Genomic DNA, 20,338 nt, shown 5'->3' on the forward strand with positions numbered 1-20,338 from the left:
TAGGGGCGTTTGGGGTTTTTTCGCTAGTGTCTATCGCGTTTGGTGTGAACACACCATAAGGACCCCAAAGTGCTTTACACATCCAGTCATCCACCCATTCACACACTGGTGATGGCAAGCTACATTGTAGCCACAGCCACCCTGGGGCGCACTGACAGAGGCAAGGCTGCCGGACACTGGCGCCACCGGCCTACTTCCTCAGCATAACACACCTGTATGCTATAAATACACTTGTTGTATAAATATTTACAAAGACACTTTAAAAACATCTTGCTGTCTGTTTTGTCCTCTGTTCCTCCTCTGAACACAGTGTACAGTTTATCCTGATATAAACAGTTTCATTTTATTGTTTTATATAAACATTGCAACACATTAACAGATGAACAGTCCTCTTTCATTTATTTAAAAAAAACAGCTGATTTTAAATTCAATTGGAGAATATTTAAACTGACAAAGGTTTAAAGTTAATTACACACATATATACATGGGAGAAGTCAACACACCTTATACACTGACACTGTCTCAGTGTTTGTTTCATATGCAACAAGTCAACAAGAAAAAAATCCCACTGTTTACATCTTATTTCTTTTTTCTTCACCTTCCCTTTTCTGTTACAATTCAGGATTGTATTTTTATACATAGAAACCCCCCCCTCCAAAAAAAAAAAAAAAAATCTAACTCTGAGATTGTAAAACAGTTTCTGATAAGTTGAGAAATATGTCTGTGAAGGTTCTCAGTCATCCAGGTCATCGTAGTCTAAAGAGCTTGGAAAGAAAAACGTCTGGACTTCTTTAAGTTAACTTATAGAAGTCCAGACACTTTCCTTAGATCTATAAGTCAGACTTTTTTTTACTGAATATGAAATGAAGAGAGACATCTCCAGAGCTTCCAGGTACAACCTCCATAAACTGCACTTATATTATTTATAAGTGTTTGAAGCTACATTTGAATCAACACAGATGAATAAAGTGCTTATGAACCCAGAACCATCTGGGAGAAAACTGGTCACATGGTGGTTATATTGCCTTTTTCCAGGAATTACTTGTACTGAATTGTTACTGCATTTGCATAACAAGAGAGAAAAACACAAATGTATAGTTATGCAGTGTAACAAACTAAAGAAGCCCAAACCCAAAATATTTAAAGCCTGCAACTCTCCTCCTCACAAGCCTGACAACGTCTAAAATGTCTTAATTTTCTGTTCCAAAGATTTCATCCATCAGTCTAAACACGATCAAAACATGTATAATGGAACAAATACAGTGTTTGATTATAATGCAACAGATTTTAAAGCAAAGTCCTGTGGGTATTTAAACTGTAACATATTAGTAGAAACTGATAACTGCTCTTGAAAAATAAGCACCTCAGACAATAAGATGATAAAAGACATTTTTTCAGGAGAATCTCTGGACTGCAAATCAAACTAATATATGTACAAAGTATGAGACAATTTACCTGATAGATTTAACATTTACAATAGTTAAGTGCGAAAAAGTATGAAACACCACAGTAAGTTCATTATTCTGAGTCAGCACAGAGGTGGATATTAGAGTCAGGCTTCACTCTAAACCCAGCATATACAGGTTCAGTGAAGGTGGTGTTGAAGGTGTGCAGGTGGATCAGTTTATCAGAGGAGACACTGTAGAAGGACACAGTTCCTGCAGAGCAGTCCACATACACTGCTACTTTGTGAGAGAGAGCTGAGGGGAGAAGAGGGATGGCTCTTGCTATGTAATCATGATTTCCATAGTAACCTATATTATCACGACAGTAGAGACTCCAGGATTGGTAAGTCCTTCCAAACCTGCTTTCATCCTCTTCTCCTTTCCTTCTGATTCCTCCATAAGCTACAGCAACATGAACCTCTCCACTCCACTCAACCTCCCAGTAACAGCGACCACTTAGACTGTTGGTACACAGCAGCTGAGGCCAGTGATCAAACCTATCATCATGATCAGGATATAGCTGGTCTTCTTTCATGTGTGTCACCTCCTTCTTGTCGTCAGACAGTTTGAGGCTCACGTGTGCTGTGTTTGGATCCAGCGTCAGATCACAGAAATCTAAAAGGGCCAATAAGACACAGTGCATAAACACTTAACTCTAACAACTCATTAGCAAATTATTAATTAGAGCCAATGTGTAACAGTAAATGTGGTCCTCATATTTTGTGGTCTGTAGCTTAAACATTCGAGGATGCAGGCAGTGTGATGATGAGTGTGAATGAGAAAAAAGAAAAAATTTGTCTTAAAAAACAAAATTATCAACAATAATTATTTGAAAGGGAAGTGAATTAGAATAAATATTAACATTTAAATATAAGCATACAGGCTCTGCATTTACATTCACTTCACATGCATTAACGTCTAAGGTGCACCATCAACACTAAACACAAACATGAAAGCGATGTTATGTGATTTGATTATTTTCATTTTATGTGCACATCAAAATGTGTGTAAATGTGTTGCTAGGCAACCAGGAGTGCCACAGTTGTTTTACATTGATTTCTACACGGTGAAAATATCTCCTGTGGTGATTCTAGATTGAAATGATCATATTTTATTTTTCCCACACATCCCCAAATTCTCTATATGATGATAGGAGAAGCTGTGATACTGTTGTGGATTTTTATGACATATATATCATACACTGGACATATACTCACATGTACACTATGCAATCATATATACACGGATACTCTCTCTCTCTCTCTCTCTCTCTCATACATATACATATATATATATATATATATATATATATATATATATATATATATATATATATATGCACCAGAGTGTTTATACAATGGAATCACTGTTATAAGCCTTTAAAATGCATGTTTAAAATCACAAGACCCACATCTTTAGATCAAATATTATTCACAAGTATATTAATGAAGTTGGTGCTACTTGTTGAATGAGCATATGTGATCAATACTGTCTGTCAATGGAAAATTGTACTTAGTAGTCAGTATAGTCTTTTAATGATATAAGTTTGCATATGGTAGAATACTGCATGTAATCATTTGTGTTTAGAAGTATATAGTTGGTGGCATATTGAATGAATGTCTCATCCTAGGAGGTCTGTAACATTCCAGGGTGTTCTGGCGTTCACCCCCACATCCTAGGAGCATGGGAGAGGTCGTACCTTGTCTTATTGTTTTACGGTAGGATTAACGTAGCTATATCTGTTCTAGTCTAAGTGCTTTTTGTTTAGATGAACTGCTGGAAGTCCAGCAGGTTTAGGGAAGTCGTTTATGGGGTCACACTCTGACACACACACACACACACACGCACAAGCACCCACTGAAGTATAAATAAAGACCGGGGCAGTTTCTCAGTGCGAGTCTCAGTTCTGGAGGCTGCCCTTGCTAGCAAGAAATTCTGCGTGTTTCTCTTCTCTGATTCTCTACTGAAGAAGTGTTTTAGAGTACATCTCTTAACATTGTTTGAAATGTATTGATTAGGATCAATAAGTAACCTTTGATTGTATTATGGCCAATGGTAACGGGTCCAAACAAAGGGTTAAATAAACTTTGCCCCGCTGAGCTACACCTGGAAGCCTCTCCGCTGCCAGAAAGTGATGAAGCACCCATCTCTATCCCATAAAAGTAAACAAAACTTGCCTGCCTATGAGTGCACCTGGGACACTTTTGCCCGTCTCTGGTTGCCAAAATTGTGAAAAACCCTTTTTTAACGTGGATAGCAGCCCACCCCTGGCAGCAAACCCGACTTAGCTGTAAGGAAGATTAATTGTTTTCTCTTTGCTGTATGTTTGATATCTGTAGTTTTCCGGAGTTTTGGTCATAAAACTGTCAAAAAGTACCCAATAAAAATGATTGATGTTGGGAAAAGTGCTCGGAGAGTTATGGAGCAGTGCCAGAAGGTTATGTAAGGCAAGTGTGGGGGATTTAAGAAGAACAAAGTGCAAAATTGACAGTTGACTGGGGAAAAGTATTGACAAACATATTATATCGATAATTGGGGTTAATGTTGACATTTGTAGAGTTGAGAAAATACGTATTAGTCTAATTTTTGATATTGAACAGGGAAAAAGCAAGGAATGGAAAAATATCAGGAGGAGGGGACACTGACCCTATATAAAGAGGAGGGTCGAGATGTCCCGGGCTGCAGTGTATTAAACTCTATTCCAAGAATTCTACTCTTTTCCAGAGCCTCTTTTGTATGGGCTCAAATTGTGGTCATAAATATTTTGTACTTGTAAATCAGGATTTGTATGTGTAAAAAGAATTTGTGTGTGTGTAAAAAAGAATAAATGCCCTTTTACATGCCAGCCCAGCGTTTTCCTTCATCACCATGAAGGAAAACAGTCGGTGGTGGTCTGAGTTTGTGATTTTTGTGTCACAGGTTTACATGCTTAATACAGGGACCTCCTGAACCTTTTCAACAGCGCTGCGAACCTCCGGCGGGGGGGGCAGTGTTGTGGAAATGACAGTCTTCACTAGTGGGGATACTTACAAAGCTTTCCTTCGTTATGAATTAGCATGCATGTTTTTATTGAACATTTGAAGAACCAGCAAAAAAAACAGAAACTCTTGTAGAGGACATAAAGTCAGAGATAGAAACGACAAGGAGCAGGTGCATCTAGTACAGGTGGAGCTGCTGCAAAAACCCACAGAGTTCAGCAGCCAGCGCAACAAATTCTGGATCCTTGGCTTTTAGTTAGCAGTTAGCATTAGCAGCACATGCTGTGTCTGATGTGAAAGGACCTTTATGCTGCGCACTGTGACTCACAGCAATGGTCCTGGGTCAGCCCTGACGCTGTGTTAAACTAATCCTAAAGTAATAATGGTATTTCTAACCACTGATATACCACAACTTTATCCTTTCAGCAGCTACTGAAAGTTAGGGGACCTAGCTTCTACCAGATATTTATATAGAGATCCTCCAGCTTCAAACTGTATTACCCTTCAAGGACCTGCAGTTCAAAAAAGCACCCCTCAAACAGCCAAACCCATCTGTTCTCTGATTGGATAGTTAAATTTGTGATTGACATGACATTGGCCAACCAGATGAAAGGAAGAAAAATCGGGTCAAAATTCGTACTTGTAACTTGAAACCTGAGTGCAGACTTTCTCACGTAGTTTTTTGGCTAAGTCCACACACAAATCTTTTTTACACACACAAATTCGTTTTACACATACAAATCTACATACAAGTACAAAACTGATTTACAAGTACAAAATATTTATGACCACAATTTGAGCCCATACTTTTGAATGCATTGGTTTTAATTGGATCTGAAAAGCCGGACTTCCACATCATTGGCATACCATATTGGCTTAAAAATTTGCAACCACAATACATGAGATGATGGGACTTCATTTAATAGTATTACAGTATTTTTAATAAGGTGATGGGTAAAAATAATCTTCTTTGTAGTTTAGTGTTAACACAGCCAGATTTTTACATTTGCCTGTCAGTGGAAAATCAGGTCATCATCACAATCAGTCAGCATCACCAGTGCATTTAAATTATGTTCTTCATCCCAGTACATTAGCTAATGCTAGTTAACACAGATGAATTAAAACCTGACTCATGAAGCCAAATTTTGTTTGAAGTAGATCAATAATTTAATTAATCTAAACTCTCTCCCTCTCTGGTAACTTTTATTTTGCACCAAACATTATAAACTAATCATGAGGTTGGTGCTGTTACAGTTCGTCCTCTATCCATGCCAATTTTACTGCAGGCAAAATTATTTCTGAATAGAAAATTCTAGTTGACTATGTGGTCTCATTTCTTCACCAGATAATTAAGAAATTGTTTAACTGGTTTTCACATTAGTTTATCAAGAATAAGAACCAATATGCAAAACTTTGTGATGTTTTAAGATTGTATCAAAAGTGAGTTTTAGTTGTGGAATTAAATTACTGAAACAGTTTTTTAATTAAAATTCATAATTAAAGATATTTAGCAGAGATGCATAAAAAATGTGACAAAATGTAGAACACAGTGCAGCATGATGTACAGCTAATAAATCAAAAACACACTTACATTTTCTTAGACCTGGTCTCATCCACTGGTCTCCTTGAGGCTCCACGCTGAAATAAGCACATTATCATTTAGTGCGAAAACATGGCCTTTATATTCTCTGATTCATCTCTTCTAGAGAAATTATCTTGTGCTTTATTTGATCTCACAATAAAGTGAAAATGATCATACTTTCTCATTTACCCATTTAAGGTTTTATTTTTGTTTTTATGTATCAATGCACAATTAGAAAAATTATTTGGTCTGTATCAGATGAAGTGTATAAGAGATGTAAAAAGCCAAAATCCTGTATAAAGAACACTCTGTATAAAACAGTGCTCCCCTGTAGGATCACCTCAACAATGAGTAGTAATTGAATAACTTAAGAAGAATCCTTTACAGAAGAATTCTTATGTTTTTCACATGACTATATCTGCACTGCATGAAATAGCAAGTGCTTATTTCACTTTTATTTGACACTAGGAAAGTCAAAATCCTGTTTCAATGCTTACAGTGGATCAGCATTTATTGGCATAAAGGTAAGCTCCAAACCGAGAGTAACTCTGGGAAGACAACCTGACCCAAAACATTGGCAAGGTATAACAATAAATGTGGTAAGGAGGGAGCAAAGTGTAATATGATGTCATGATGGATTTTTGGAGTTTGGAGTTTTGGGATGTTTAGGTTTTCTGTTTTTTTACTTTTGATTATTCTTGGTTTCATGATTATATATTCTGTATTGGTTTCATACTTTCTTGTAGCAGCATTTCTTGGTTTCAGTCTGGTTTATTTTCTGCCTCCCTGTGTTTTTATCACTACAATGTGTTTGTTCATTCTTATAATCACATAGGTTTTAAGCTATTTGAGTCTGAGTCAGCTTCTGTCTTTTTCATTGTTGTTCCAGCATTGGTGGGAAATACCCTCAAAGTCTGGTTGGCTTTCAAGGTTTCTGGGAGTGTGTGACATCCAGTTTGTCCTACACACTATCAAACAAAGCTAGAAGCTGGTGAAGAAATAACTTTTATTTCCAGTTTTTTCAAAAATAAATATTTAAAAACATTTATTAATTTTTGTGAGCTAATTCTGACCAGTCACAACATAATTTTCACATTGTCCATTACCTTCTAAATCTGAGCAAACATGTCATTCTGTGCAACCTCTAAACCATTAAATAAACTTTCCTTAACTTTATTTACCACCTGTACTACTGTGAATGACAGATATTTTGAAATGGCCACAAGATTTTACTCAGTCTGAGTCTGTGGTTTTGGTTCCACTGAACCTGCATGTCTTTCTCCTGTTGTTTATGAGATGTTTCCACCAGAAGTGTCATTGGGAATAACACAGCAGGAGGCATCAGGGCAGCATGAGCATCATGGAAAGTCTTTATAGTTCATTCATCATCATGTAAATATGCTGAGGATCAGTGATGGGAATAACGGCATTAAAAGTAACGGCATTACTAATGGTGTTACTTTTTTCAGTAACGAGTAACCTAACTAATTCCTATTTCTATCGTTGCAACGCCGTTACCCGTAATGAGCAAGAAAATTTTTCAACACACGGTTAAAGCTGTCTTCAGCTGACCGGGAGATGGGGTGGGGTGGGGGGTAATTGCATGAGTGCTGCTGATTGGCTGAGGAAGAATAAACAAGTTGTGGTAAACCAATCACATGACCACTTTACCACTTTAAGATGACATAGTAACAAGGTGCTATGTCATGTGCCAGATTTTAAATTGTGTTGATAGGCCACGTAAAACCAGAGTCATGATAAAAAAAAAAAAAAAAACATATACGCAATGTTTTTTTCTTAAATACTTTCGTCACAAACAATGATAATGTTAATGCTAAACAAGGCTTTGTTCATAAAATATTAGAAATGTGGAAAAAATGTGCTTTAGCGCATAGTGTCTGCAGATGCATGTGCACACAGATTGCCTGTTGATTGTTTGGTGGAAAAATGTACCATGTCGACCAATCAAAAAATGATATGGCAATATGGCATTTGGTTGTTTAGGAAAAGGGAGAAGTTTTAGGAGTGTTGGCGGTGAGAGAGAAAGAAAGAAAGAGAGCGGGAAAAAAAGAGAGAGAGAGAGTTTTGAGATGTGAGAGATTTGTGACGTTTAGTGTGTTTGGAGTGTGTAGTTAGTGTGTTGTCTTGCATAGTTAGTTTGTAGTGTAGTTGATAGTTTTGTATTGTGTGTCAGAACAATGAGGCGACTGCTGAATGTCACAGGTGCTGCCAAAAAGCCATCAAAGGCAGATTACAATGTACGGTGTCAGGATTTTAAAATTTACAATTTCTATTTGCATTTAAAGTTATGAAATATGATTCATTAAACATGTTTGTGGTTATTACAGTAAAAAATATACGTTTTTTCTACTCTCCTGATGTTATGTTTTATGTGTGATTTTAGATCAATTGTGTTAATACAGTATGTCAAAATAAAAAAAAATAAAAATACAGTAAATTCAGACATGTGAGGTTGTGCTGAAAAGAATGATACCAAACAAGGCAAGATAAACAGTTTTTAAAGGTGAAATGTAGTGGGAAAATCAAAAGTAGTCAAAAATGGCCAGTTACACCCTGGACCCCAGAGGGTTAAACATTTTTTTAAGTAACGCAGTAGTTACTTTTCCTAATAATTAGTTACTCTTCTAATATTGTAACTCAGTTACTAACTTGAGGAAGTAACTAGGAACTATAACTAATTACTTTTTCAAAGCCCAACATTGCTGAGGATATTGTGTGTTCAAAGTCAGCTGTCCAGTTGTGTGGTGACTTCACTTAGAGAACACTGTGTCCAGCTTGCCTCCTGCTTCTACAATCTAACACAGATATCTTTGTATTTATTTTAACCATGACTTTATTTCCTTCTGAGTATACTGTGACTGTATGGTTGTAAATATACATAGATTTTTTTGTTTATTTAAAATGGCAAAAAAGTGGAATGTCACCCTGTCAAAGTGAAAGTTCATTTGGACTGCTGCCGACACTGTCATGGTCCCGGGGCTTCGATCCAACGTTTGTGTTTGGACTCTAAGTTCTGACTGATCTTTATTATTCTCTGATTTTTATAATTGAGAGTTTTGATGGTAGGTGTCTTTGATTTAGTGCTCCTGGGTTTCTTCATTACTTATTATGAAATTGTGCTTTTTCTGCTTTTTGTGTTCCTGGTAATAATAATTGCTCATTTTGATTCCTGGAGTTTCAGATTGTTGCCTGCTTTCCCTCTGTCACTCCATGAGTCTCTGTCTCCATGTTTATCTACCTTTCTGTATCTGTCAAGTTCATGTGTCTCTGTCACAGTCTCGGTATCCTGTTATTTCCTGTTTTATTTTTATAGTTCCTCGTCTCATGTGTGTCACGTTCAGTTTTGCTTCCCCAGTCTCATCAATTAGTTGTTCAGCTGCGTTTCCCGGGTGTGCCCACTCGGCCCTAATCTCCATCTCACTCTGCTCTGTGTTGCCCCCTTCCTCGTGGTTCATGTAATCTCTGTTAGCCTGCTTGGTATCAGTTAATGTTGTTCGTGATATTGTTTTTGTTTGGTTGCTTTGGTTATTTCCAGCCTCATTAGAGCTACTGAGTCCTGCATGCAGGGTCCGCTCATGTCCTGTTCACATGACAGAGTGAGGGTGAGATCAATTGATGCTGATTTTTTGTAAAAGTTTCATAACATTTTCAGAAAAAACTAAAACAGAGAAGTCAGAGCTGACTAAAAACAGGGAGGTACAGCTGTGACTGTGTGGAGCACGAAGTGCTGTGATGTGGGTGTTTTGAGCCACACTTTAAAGCAGTGTTTTAAAACATCTGTAATTAGGAAGATCAACACAGTCTTGAAACGTCAGTATCGAGGGTCCAATCCTTATGTATTTGTTACATTCTCCTTCACCCAAACACAGCTGCCCATTTAACTGGACATCCAGACTGTATTACTGGCAATCAGATCAGCGGTTACTTTACAATATGCTGGAGAAATTTTTTTTTTTTTTTTAGCTTTATTTCTTCTTTTCCTACCAGAGTATTTCCAGTTTCACATGTGGATCCTCCTTTAGAGCAGACAAAAGCTTCATTCCTGAGTCTCCTGGGTGATTATAGCTCAAGTCCAGCTCTTTCAAATAGGAGGGATTGGAGCGCAGAGCTGTGGCCAGAGAGGTGAAGCCTGTTCCTGTGATCTGACAGCCTGACAGCCTTCAAACACATACAACATGTCACATCATTGTAAGGAACTGCTCTGAATTTGATGATGTACATGCAGTCGAACTAACAGATTCAGATTTCAGTTAAAGTTGTTACAAAAACAAACAAACTGGCTTTTCTTCACTCAGTTAAAAAAAAGAAATAAAAGCATTGACTTTTTTGCTATGATAGACAATCATAAATGAAGTTATATTTTTATGATTTATGAAGTGTGTGTTTTTCTACTCTACTGTTCTCTTTCAGAGCTTACACCACAACAGAAACATCAGAAACAACATCTTAAAATCTATAAAATAATAACAGTTGTGAAATATCCAAATCTCCTGAAACAAAGAATCAGCTAACCCGAGAGTTTCCAGCACACAGTGTGGACTCCCAAGTCCAACACAAAGCAGCTTCACTCCTGAGTCCTGGAGGTTGTTGTTACTCATGTCCAGCTCTCTCAGTCTGGAGGACTGAGAACTTAGAATTGAGGAAAGAGCTTCACAGCTTCTCTCTGTGAGGTTACAGCCACTCAACCTAGAAACATATCAGTATATCAGTGAACTTTCCAAACTCTAATAAATAAACACCTTGACGCAGTCTCTCGCCAAGATTAAACTGGATACTAGGGGTGGGTTTTGATTATCGATGTATCGATTAAAATCGATTCTAGCTTGGATAACGTGATATCAATTCATTAAAATCCTGAATCGATTTTTAAATATAAATTTATTTAGCACGAAACGCCAGAATCTCAGGTTAAACCTCACAAAATTTCAACAACCACCAAACAGCTAAAACAGTAAATGAGAGCAGGTACGTGGATTCTGCACAAAGATGTAAACACAGGTCGGCGGACCCGCCAACGGATCAAAATCAGTGAGAAGTCACCTTTCTCACCCAACGGCACAGGCATGGACAAGGTTGGGGCTGAAAGCCGACAGCTCGCTGATTCTGAGGTTTCGGCGGGTCTGCGCTTTGTGTTTACGCCCTTTTTGCGCTGATTCTGAAGCTGCAGGTTTTTATCTCTCTCCAAACAATATTGACTGAACCAGCAACAAAAGAAGATCCAAACTACACTTCACATTTTGCTTCACATAAACATTGTCATGAATTCCCTCTTACTTTTGCTGTTTAGCTTCCACCATGATAAAATCACACTTCATCCACAGCTCTCTCTCTCTCTCTGTACTTCAAGAACAGTTTCCCATCTAAAGATCTGTTTTCTGGGTTATTCGCTCGCTTATTACACACAAGTCTACCGTTGTTTACAGCCCTGACAGCCGCTGTTTTTTTTTTCCTTTTACTTACTTCCGAAAAGAAAGCCTCATTTCTGCCATTCAATAGGCTACTGAACAAATTTAAACTTTTTAAAATTATGCAAAATTGCAAAAGGCATCTGCTGTGATGCTTACACTTTTGATAAAATCTCGCAAGTGTCAGCTTTCTTTTTATAGATATAAAAATATGGAAATGTACTGATACGTGATCAGAATTATAATATTTCTGACTGTCTGAGGCAAAATTTCCCCATTCAAATCGAATCAAATCGAATCAAATTGAATCGAATCGAATCGTGGATTGAATAGATTCAGGACCTTGTGAATCGGAAACGAATTGATTCTAGAAATCAGTGACGATACCCAGCCCTACTGGATACTTACTGGGCTTTCTTACAGGCTTTGACCACTGGCAGAAGCTGCAGAAGAGCCTCTTCTGCAGCTGAGTATTTCCTCAAGTCAAACACATCCACACCTGTTTCTGATGACAGTAGGATGAAGACCAGAGCTGACCACTGAGCAGGAGAGAGATTAACTTTGGACAGGTGTCCTGAACTCAGGTGATGCTGGATCTCCTTCACTACAGAGTCATCCTTCAATTCATTCAAACAGTGGAGAAGATTGATGCTTTTCTCTGGAGAGAGAGTGCCATTCATTTTTTCTTTAATGTATTTGACTGTTTCCTGATTTATCTGTGAGCTGATGGCCTGCAGGCCTTGTAGGTGATTCCAATTGGCTGGTATTGAAAGACCCAGGAAGAAGCGAAGAAACAAGTCCAGATGTCCATTTGGACTCTTCAAGGCCTTGTCCACAGAACTCTGGTAGAACTGTCTTACTGAAAATTTGTCAGTCTGCACTGAGGCCATTTGTTCTTCTTCCAGCAGGTTGATACCAGAGTTGGTGAATGTCAGATGGACATGAAGAGCAGATAAAAACTCCTGAATGTTCAGATGGACAAAACAGTAAACCTTCTCTTGGTACACTCCACTCTCCTCTTTAAAAATCTGTGTGAACACTCCTGAGTACTCTGAGGCCTCTCTGACATTAATGCCACACTCTGTCAGGTCTGATTCATAGAAGATCAGGTTTCCTTTCTGCAGCTGCTGAAAAGCCAGTTTCCCCAGTGCTTCAACCATCTTCCTGCTCTCTGGACTCCAGAGAGGATCTGTCTCAGCTCCTCCATCATACTTGATGTTCTTCAGTTTGGTCTGAACCACCAGGAAGTGAATGTACATCTCAGTCAGTGTCTTGGGCAGCTTTCCTCCAGCCTGTTTGGTTTTTAACAAACTCTCTAGAACTGTAGCAGTGATCCAGCAGAAGATTGGGATGTGACACATGATGTGGAGGCTTCATGATGTCTTGATGTGAGAGATTATGGTGTTGGCCTCGTCCTTGTCTCTAAGTCTCTTCCTGAAGTACTCTTCCTTCTGTGGGTCAGTGAACCCTCTGACCTCTGTAACCATGTCTATATAGTCAGCAGGGATCTGATTGGCTGCTGCAGGTCGTGTGGTTATCCAGATGTGAGCAGAAGGAAGCAACTTTCCTCTGATGAGGTTTGTCAGCAGCACATCCACTGATGTGGACTCTGTAACATCAGTGAGGATCTCAGTGATGTGGAAGTTCAGAGGAAGTCGACACTCATCCAGACCATCAAAGATGAACACAACTTTGAACTTTTTAAAGTTACAGATTCCTGCTTCTTTGATTTCAGTGAAGAAGTGATGAATAAGTCCCACTAAGCTGAACTTTTTATCCTTCAGTAAATTCAGCTCTCTGAATGGGAATGGAAACATGAACTGGATGTCCTGGTTGGTCTTGTCTTCAGCCCAGTCCAAAGTGAACTTTTGTGTCAGGAATGTTTTCCCGATGCCAGCCACTCCTTTGGTCAGAACTGTTCTGATTGGTTTGTCTCTTTCAGTCGAAGCTTTAAAGATGTCTTCACACCTGATTGTTGTTTCTGGTCTGTTTGGTTTCCAGGAGAACATTTCAATCTGTTTGACCTCATGTTCAGTGTTGACCTCTCCGGTCCCTCCCTCTGTGATGTAGAGCTCTGTGTAGATCTGATTTAGAGTGATTCGGGGTCCTGGTTTAGCAATCCCCTCAAAGACACACTGGAACTTCTTCTTTAGGTTACATTTAAATGTTTTCTCACAAAGTGGATCAGGATTTTCTACAGGAAAGCACCAGAAACATGAGTGTTATGGTTATAGAAAATGTGACAATTTCATTCCTGTAAAGACTGAATTTATGAAGAGAAATCCTCTCACTGCTCTGCAGACAGTCAGCCAGCTCCTCCTGTTTCATTATTCTCAGGAAGTTAACTGCAAGTTTCAGAAATGCCTCTCTGCTGCTCCTTCTCTGCTTCTCTTCCTCACTGTCCAACACCTCCTCTTCATCCCTCTGACACTCTGAATAATCTGGATTCAGATCATTCTGCATCTTCTTTAGCTCGTTCTTCACAAAAGTGATAATGTTTTCCTCCAGCATCTGGAAAATAAATGACACAGCCAAAATTCATGAAAATCAGATCTTCAAAGTAAAAATAAATTTTCACAGATTTGTTTTATGTTTGTTTTCAATTTGAAAAAAAAAAATAAAGTGTTAAAATATATGCAAGTAACACATTAAAATAAAACTCCTGTCAGAGAAAAAAAATATTCAAAAATGTTATCGTTGTATAACATTTCTGAATATTTTTTTTGTCATTTTGGTTCTTATTGATATAAGAACAGTAATTATTAACATTGAACTGAAAAAAATGTGATAAATAAATACATGTATTTATGATGTTTACAAAAAAGCCTGCTTTGATCCATCAATTTTAAGTAATTTTATCATCACATGATGCTTTTTATTCACAATTTTAGGGGGAACAATATTTTGCCACTCAATTCATTGATGATATAAACAAAAACTCAGATCTTTGGAAAGTTTCAATCTGTGTTTCGCTCACATCGTAATCCTGAGACTCCTTTCATCAAGGTCCCAATGATCTGCTGCTCATTAGCTCAGTTTTTGATACTGTGAATCAAAGTAATTTAATCATTTCCTCATCCTTCTGCACATATTTTTTTTAATTGCAATTATTGCTTCTCTTCTTTATCAGCAGTTTGAAACTTAGTTATAAAAAATGCTTTATAAATAAAAAATCAAGTAAAAATATTTCACTTTTGAATTATTTGTGGAAATTTGACATTATTTTATGATGAATATTGAACTGTGCAAAATTAAAATAATTACAAACAGAGGTTGGTGTACATGTACAAACCTTAAATACTGAGTCCAGATCAGTTTGATGCTGTTGGTTATGCTGAAGACTCTCCTGATCAGCTCTGTGGAGACACCATGATGAAATCAGAACTATTTTGCACATAAATACAAGCTAAATATTTCTTCTTCTACTGTTTGGTGATCATCCTGATTAAAAAAAGTGCTACTGTGCTGTCACAAACCTATTATGTTAATTTTTAGACTTATTTATTTATTCATTTATTGGACTCCACTAGTCCAAAATCAGCAGATCAGTGATGGTTCTGTACCAGTGTTCTTGTAATGACCATATTATGGATATACCCTGTACATTTCATCATCATTATAAAGATTAAAAATATTTTTTTTAAAAAAAGAAGAAAAAAATCAGATTTATTTTGTTGTGTTGAAGTGTTTTATTGAAAATGTGGCTTTTTCGTCTGTAAAATACCTGCAGCAAAGAAGAGCATCTTAGAGCAGCAGCTGATTTTTTTTTTCTGAGGAATTAAAAATACACTTAAAAAAAAATCATATGATGACACTTTGAATCCGCTAACACTAGGCTACATCTGTGGTCTTCAGTTGAAGATGATGAACTACAAAAGATCATCTTGCAACATCCTAATGGATTTTGTCATGTTATTTCATGCAGATCATATAAAAAAAGAAACACTGGTTATTTCACTGGGAATATAAAGGAAGAATTGAAGCCCTTTAACTTAATATTTATAGAATTCCAGCAGCTCATGGTTTCCGCCACCACACAGACAGCTGTGGATCACTTCACATTTCTAAGCAAAACTGGCACCCACAGTATCAGAGTCAAACTGACTGTCTGCTGACACATTCCTTCTGATTACTACATAAATTAAAATCAGCATGATGGCCAGTGCAGGGAATGCAGGGCTTTTATGATATCAGGCCCAATGTAGTACACAGCTATAAGGTAACTTACTTCTCAGCAGAAGAAGATTTTGTTCCTTTAAATTCAAAGATGAAACGCTTTGACTGATCACTCTTCAAAGACACACAGCTGGGTCCAGGTTCAGATTTAGGGGCATCTGGTGCCTCAGTGATCCTGGTGAGCAGAGAAAAAGACCATCAGGCAGAGGAATTACATTTTTAGACTTCAGAAAATGAGAAGTACTGGATAAACTTAGAGCTAGTCACAGTAATAATATTACAGTAAGGCTAAAATCTTTGATGCTCTTCACAATGAATGTTTGTTCACTTTAGTCTGTGTGTTTATCCAGCTGTCTTTTCTTCTTTGTATAATCACAGTTTCTTCCCTCAGGCTGTTACTCAACACTGTGACAGACTGATATATCAATCATTTCATGTGCACATTAATCTAATTACTTTGTATAGATTTTATGCAACTTGTTTTTTCTTACTTATTGTGTACTTACTGTGTGTGTGTGTGTGTGTGTGTGTATAAACTTGGCCAAATAAAGTAAAAAATGTTCAATAAATAAATAAACTACAGTTTAAGAGTCAGAATAGTTCATTATGTAAATAAGTCATGAAAAGTGAACATCTTTTTTTTTTTTTTTTTTTTTACTTGAACTACATGATCACACACTGAATTCCCCATTTTGTGCCAAAACCTGTTTTGAGTTTTCAACAACGTGTGTTTAAATCCACAGCATGAACACAGCAAAAAAATAAATAAATAAATAAATAAAAAATAATAATAATAATGATAAATTACTTCACATGTGGCAAACCAAACCTTCTCACTGATTACTAATAGAGTTTTAGACATGTTTATCACTCTTACTTCACATCAGGAGACAGTTTCCTGCTTTTAAAGTCAGAGCAGTCTTCCTGTGGATTGGTTCTCTTCCTCATTGTTACAGAGCTGAGTCCAGGTTGATGTTCAGGAGGGTCTGGTCTGAGGAGTGAGGAAAGGAATTGAGCAGGGTAATATATGCACCTTTTTTACTCTCCAGGTGGAACATATGCTGGACAAACTTTGCAGGGTTAAACTGAATTAACAAAGAGACCAGATGATGGTGGTAAACAGATTTGTATTAGAGAGTTACTGCATGTAGCCTGAAATCATTTCTGTATTTGTGCTTTTAGCAGTGAAGATAATGTGAGCTTTTGAGTGTGATACCTTTCCATGTTGGTAAAAACCTTCAGTCACCTGATGGAAGAGAAAAGTGAGAATAAAACAGATTATAATTTAGCTTTTTTCTGTTTATTGGTGATAATGATGATGCTGATGGTAGTGAAGCTCTTATTTGTCACTTACAGCTGCCTTCAGCGAAATGGGACCTCTTCCGACCAAACATACATTACACAAACGTTACATCGGGAGACAGGTAAGAACAGGTAGCGTAAAAGAAAATAATGAAATGTGCAACAATAGGGGAGTGCAGGAGAGACTCAGACTGAGCTCCTATGAGATCAGTATAAGAACAGAAAACAAAAAACTCCTTAGCACAAAAAGCACATGAATCTTCCCAGCATAACACCATGAAACACATCACAAGCAACAAGGGTGGATAAATGGGGTGAGAGTTTGCCAGTGTAGACAGCTGCATCTGGCAAACAGCAAGGCTCTGCGCTGGCACAGTCGATCCTCTGTCTGCATCGGGTGGGGTCAAGCATTGGAGGCATTCATTGAGATATTTGATAGCTAGAAGGTGGTGACCTGTTTAATTATAATAATGCTTAATAATAATTATGATATGATATGACATATGATATTAAAAAAACTGAAATAAAGTGAGCTTTTTTGTCTGACCATCAACAAATCAACAAACAATCATTGTGATTATTAAACTTTTAAATAGAACAAAAATATAAAAACATACATAATTTAAATCAGATCAAAGATTCACTTTTTCATCATCGTCCTGAACACTGTCTGTCTGCAGCTGTTTGCTGTCTGCACTGGGATAAGATCTGATTCGGTTCTTTTTCTATTAAGGTCTTGTCTTACTTCCATCACTTTATGCTTCAGGAGTTTGAATCTGTATTTAAGTAAAAGTATTTTCCTGCTAAATATCATAAATCACATAACACACGTTTTAGAAATTATCCTCTACTTCAGCTGTCTCAGCTTTTCTTTCATTCTTGTTTAACTCTCTAAAGTGTAACTTCCTCACCAGACTTTGTGAGGAACTTCCTCACACAGTCATTTTTAAAACAAATACAAAGAAAATAATTCAAAGCTTGCCAAATGTCCACCATCACTGTGTTTTATTCTGCAGCTCACTTCCTTGTTTTTCTCCTGGATGTTAATGATTTGAATATAGGTGCTCACCCGGCTGACACGCCCACACTGTCCAACTGGTTAAACAAGTTTCTAGTCTCACTGCTTTGTTCTGATGTTTTGCTGAATTTCCTGCCCCTGGCTACTGAATTTCTTCTATCAAATGAAAGTTTTGAACAGCAAAACATAAATTATCCAGTTACTAAATGGAGTATAACATTTTAATCAAACAATAATTGTCTTAAGAACTGTAGAACTCTCCGTCCCGACAAAATTTTGAATAACACATGTCACTACGAGAAATGATCCAGCCGCCTGAATCAAAAACATGAAAAATTACACAGAGAGCTCATCACCCAGAGGCATTAACGGTTTTGTCAAAGCACATAAAACCATCATCTGCTTAAATAACTCATGTCTGAAAACACAAAACACCAAATTCATGGTTCATATTTCACCTTTAGTCCTTCCAACAGAGTCTGTTCTGCCTGCAGTGGGAAACCTTCAGCCTCCTCAGTCCAGAAAAGAGGTTCTCAAACATATTGTGGTCACGAGCCCCTTTCAGAGGACAGCATTATCCCATATAATCAGCTGATTTGGTCTTAGCTTCACATGATGATGTGTACTGACAGAAAAATTTAACCACGTTCACCAGATAGCTGACTGGCTAATAATTAATTTGTAACAGGACAGAAGACACAAAATTACAGTAAAGAAAAATAAAAGATACAATACATACGTTTGCTGTGTGTCACTTCTTTCACTCTGTGCCAGGTTTTATCAGTCATTAAGGAACCGAGTGTAGTTTCATATGCAAACACAGCCGTCACGCCCGGCTGCCTGGAGTCAGGTTACATCAGCGAGTTTGTTCCTCTGTTTGTTTTCACTTCAGCTTCAGTTCAGTTTTCAGCAACTTCGAAGAAACGCAGTTATTATTTTGGGTTGGTTTCATGAGTAATGTTTGAAGACAACAGTAAAAACAGAAGTAAAAAATAATAATAATTATGTGTTTGTGTTGACCTTGGAACAAAAAATATGATCCTCTGTAATAGCTAATAATTTGTTTTTATGATTTTGATTATTAATGCATTTTAATTAACACAACATTTTATATTATTTTACTTTCTATCTGGAAAATGTTACAAAACCCTTGAAATTAATACCCCATGCCCTCCCTTAGACTCACCCCTGTTTGCTTTAGGTGTATTCAATATAAACGGTTACAGGCTAGTGTACGAAGAACAACAATAAAAAGTACAAAGAGGAAGTTGTTCACAAAAACCAGTTGCCACAGATTCATTTACTTCCCCCAGTCTGTCACTCTGATGAACACTGTGAAAACCCCCCCACTGATTTATCAATCATTTCATCCCTTAACTTTCTTTTGTTTTTTGTTTGTCTTTTAAAAACTGATTCAGTGCTAGTTTCACTGCACTCCTAACACCAGTGCAATATTCAAAGATGTCACTAGATGGTGCACAGCACTCAGGAGGAACCGAAAACTTGTCAGAGAGAAGTCCTGCAGTTAAATCCTGCGGTCGAGCTGAACACGAGTTTTTTGCATCTCTGTTCAGACGGTTGGTGGTCACTTTTGTTCTTGTTTCAGTTCCAGCCTGAACTTTGAACTACATGATCACAAAGTGTATTCTCCATTTTGTGCCAAAATCTGTTTTGAGTTTTCAACAACAGGTGGTTAAATCCACTGTTTCCCCTGTTCTGTTGTGCCTGCCTGTGTTAGAGACTAAAACATGACACACACCACACTGTAGTGGGCGTTCACAACCAAACCTGACAGATCCTGGAATTATAGATTTTTTCTTTTGTGAAGAGATAACTGATCAAAAAAAATCAGACTTGAACAGACTTGGGACTGATGACTCTGCTCTGTACCTGTGTGAGGTGCACACTGATCATGGCTTCAACTCTGCCAGCTGTAAACTTAGTATCACTAGTAAGTTGATTTTTTTTTAATCTTTTTATCTGTTACACCCACTGTGTAGATAGTTCTTATTAAAAAAAAATCGTATTGTTTATTAATTTATTTATTGACGTTTACAGATTGTTTTGATGAAGTGCAAACAGGTTGCTGTTGCTGGATTAGCACTGGGATTATCAGCAGCTCTCCTGACGATACACAGCCTTATGTTGAATACCTCAGAGAGACAGCCAATAACAGTCGCAGGACACCTTCTGGAGGATGAACTTTCTATCAAGATGAGTTAATTGAGCTTCAACCAATAAACCTTAAAAAACTCTTCAACATCTGTTTAAGTGTCAGGAAGCAATTTAGGAAATAAAAACCCTGAAAAAACATATTTCAAATGAAATTATGTTCATATTGCTCTGGGTTTAACTTTTTAAGTGTGTCCCCTCCCAATGCAAATTGCAGGTCGACTGGACGAGCGCAGATA

The 20,338-nt window shown here is 37.4% G+C and overlaps 1 protein-coding gene across 5 annotated transcripts; it reads right to left on the reverse strand.

Moving 5' to 3' along the window:
• Positions 1–372: 372 nt before the first annotated feature.
• Positions 373–18,771, reverse strand: LOC146390440 (protein NLRC3-like). Of its 5 annotated transcripts, none has more exons than XM_084923440.1 (11): positions 18,667–18,771; positions 16,824–18,485; positions 16,485–16,598; positions 15,660–15,782; positions 14,724–14,787; positions 13,723–13,942; positions 11,840–13,625; positions 10,539–10,712; positions 10,011–10,184; positions 6,015–6,061; positions 373–2,060 (listed from the first exon to the last, which is right to left on the reverse strand). In XM_084923440.1, the coding sequence occupies exons 7-11, from the start codon at positions 12,790–12,792 to the stop codon at positions 1,519–1,521; spliced, it is 1,890 nt and encodes a 629-aa protein (XP_084779566.1). In that variant the 5' UTR covers positions 12,793–13,625; positions 13,723–13,942; positions 14,724–14,787; positions 15,660–15,782; positions 16,485–16,598; positions 16,824–18,485; positions 18,667–18,771; the 3' UTR covers positions 373–1,518. The 5 variants fall into 5 exon arrangements, with proteins under 5 accessions (XP_084779566.1, XP_084779568.1, XP_084779567.1 ...); XM_084923442.1 differs by having other exon boundaries at positions 16,824–16,853; positions 18,386–18,752; XM_084923441.1 differs by having other exon boundaries at positions 16,824–16,853; positions 16,962–18,752.
• Positions 18,772–20,338: the final 1,567 nt, after the last annotated feature.

Source organism: Perissodus microlepis, chromosome 3, assembly GCF_051167445.1.
Source record: "Perissodus microlepis isolate ML-2025 ecotype Zambia chromosome 3, ASM5116744v1, whole genome shotgun sequence".
Lineage (NCBI taxonomy): Eukaryota > Metazoa > Chordata > Actinopteri > Cichliformes > Cichlidae > Perissodus > Perissodus microlepis.

Bases quoted from the DNA above. Each gene is read 5' to 3' on its own strand.
- LOC146390440 (XM_084923440.1), bottom strand. From the start codon at position 12,792: ATGTGTCACATCCCAATCTTCTGCTGGATCACTGCTACAGTTCTAGAG. The intron at 10,713-11,839 runs GTAAGTATCCAG...ATATGTTTCTAG, and splicing joins AAAGCCTGTAAGAAAGCCCA to GTTGAGTGGCTGTAACCTCA. The intron at 10,185-10,538 runs GTTAGCTGATTC...ATGTGTTTGAAG, and splicing joins TGTGTGCTGGAAACTCTCGG to GCTGTCAGGCTGTCAGATCA.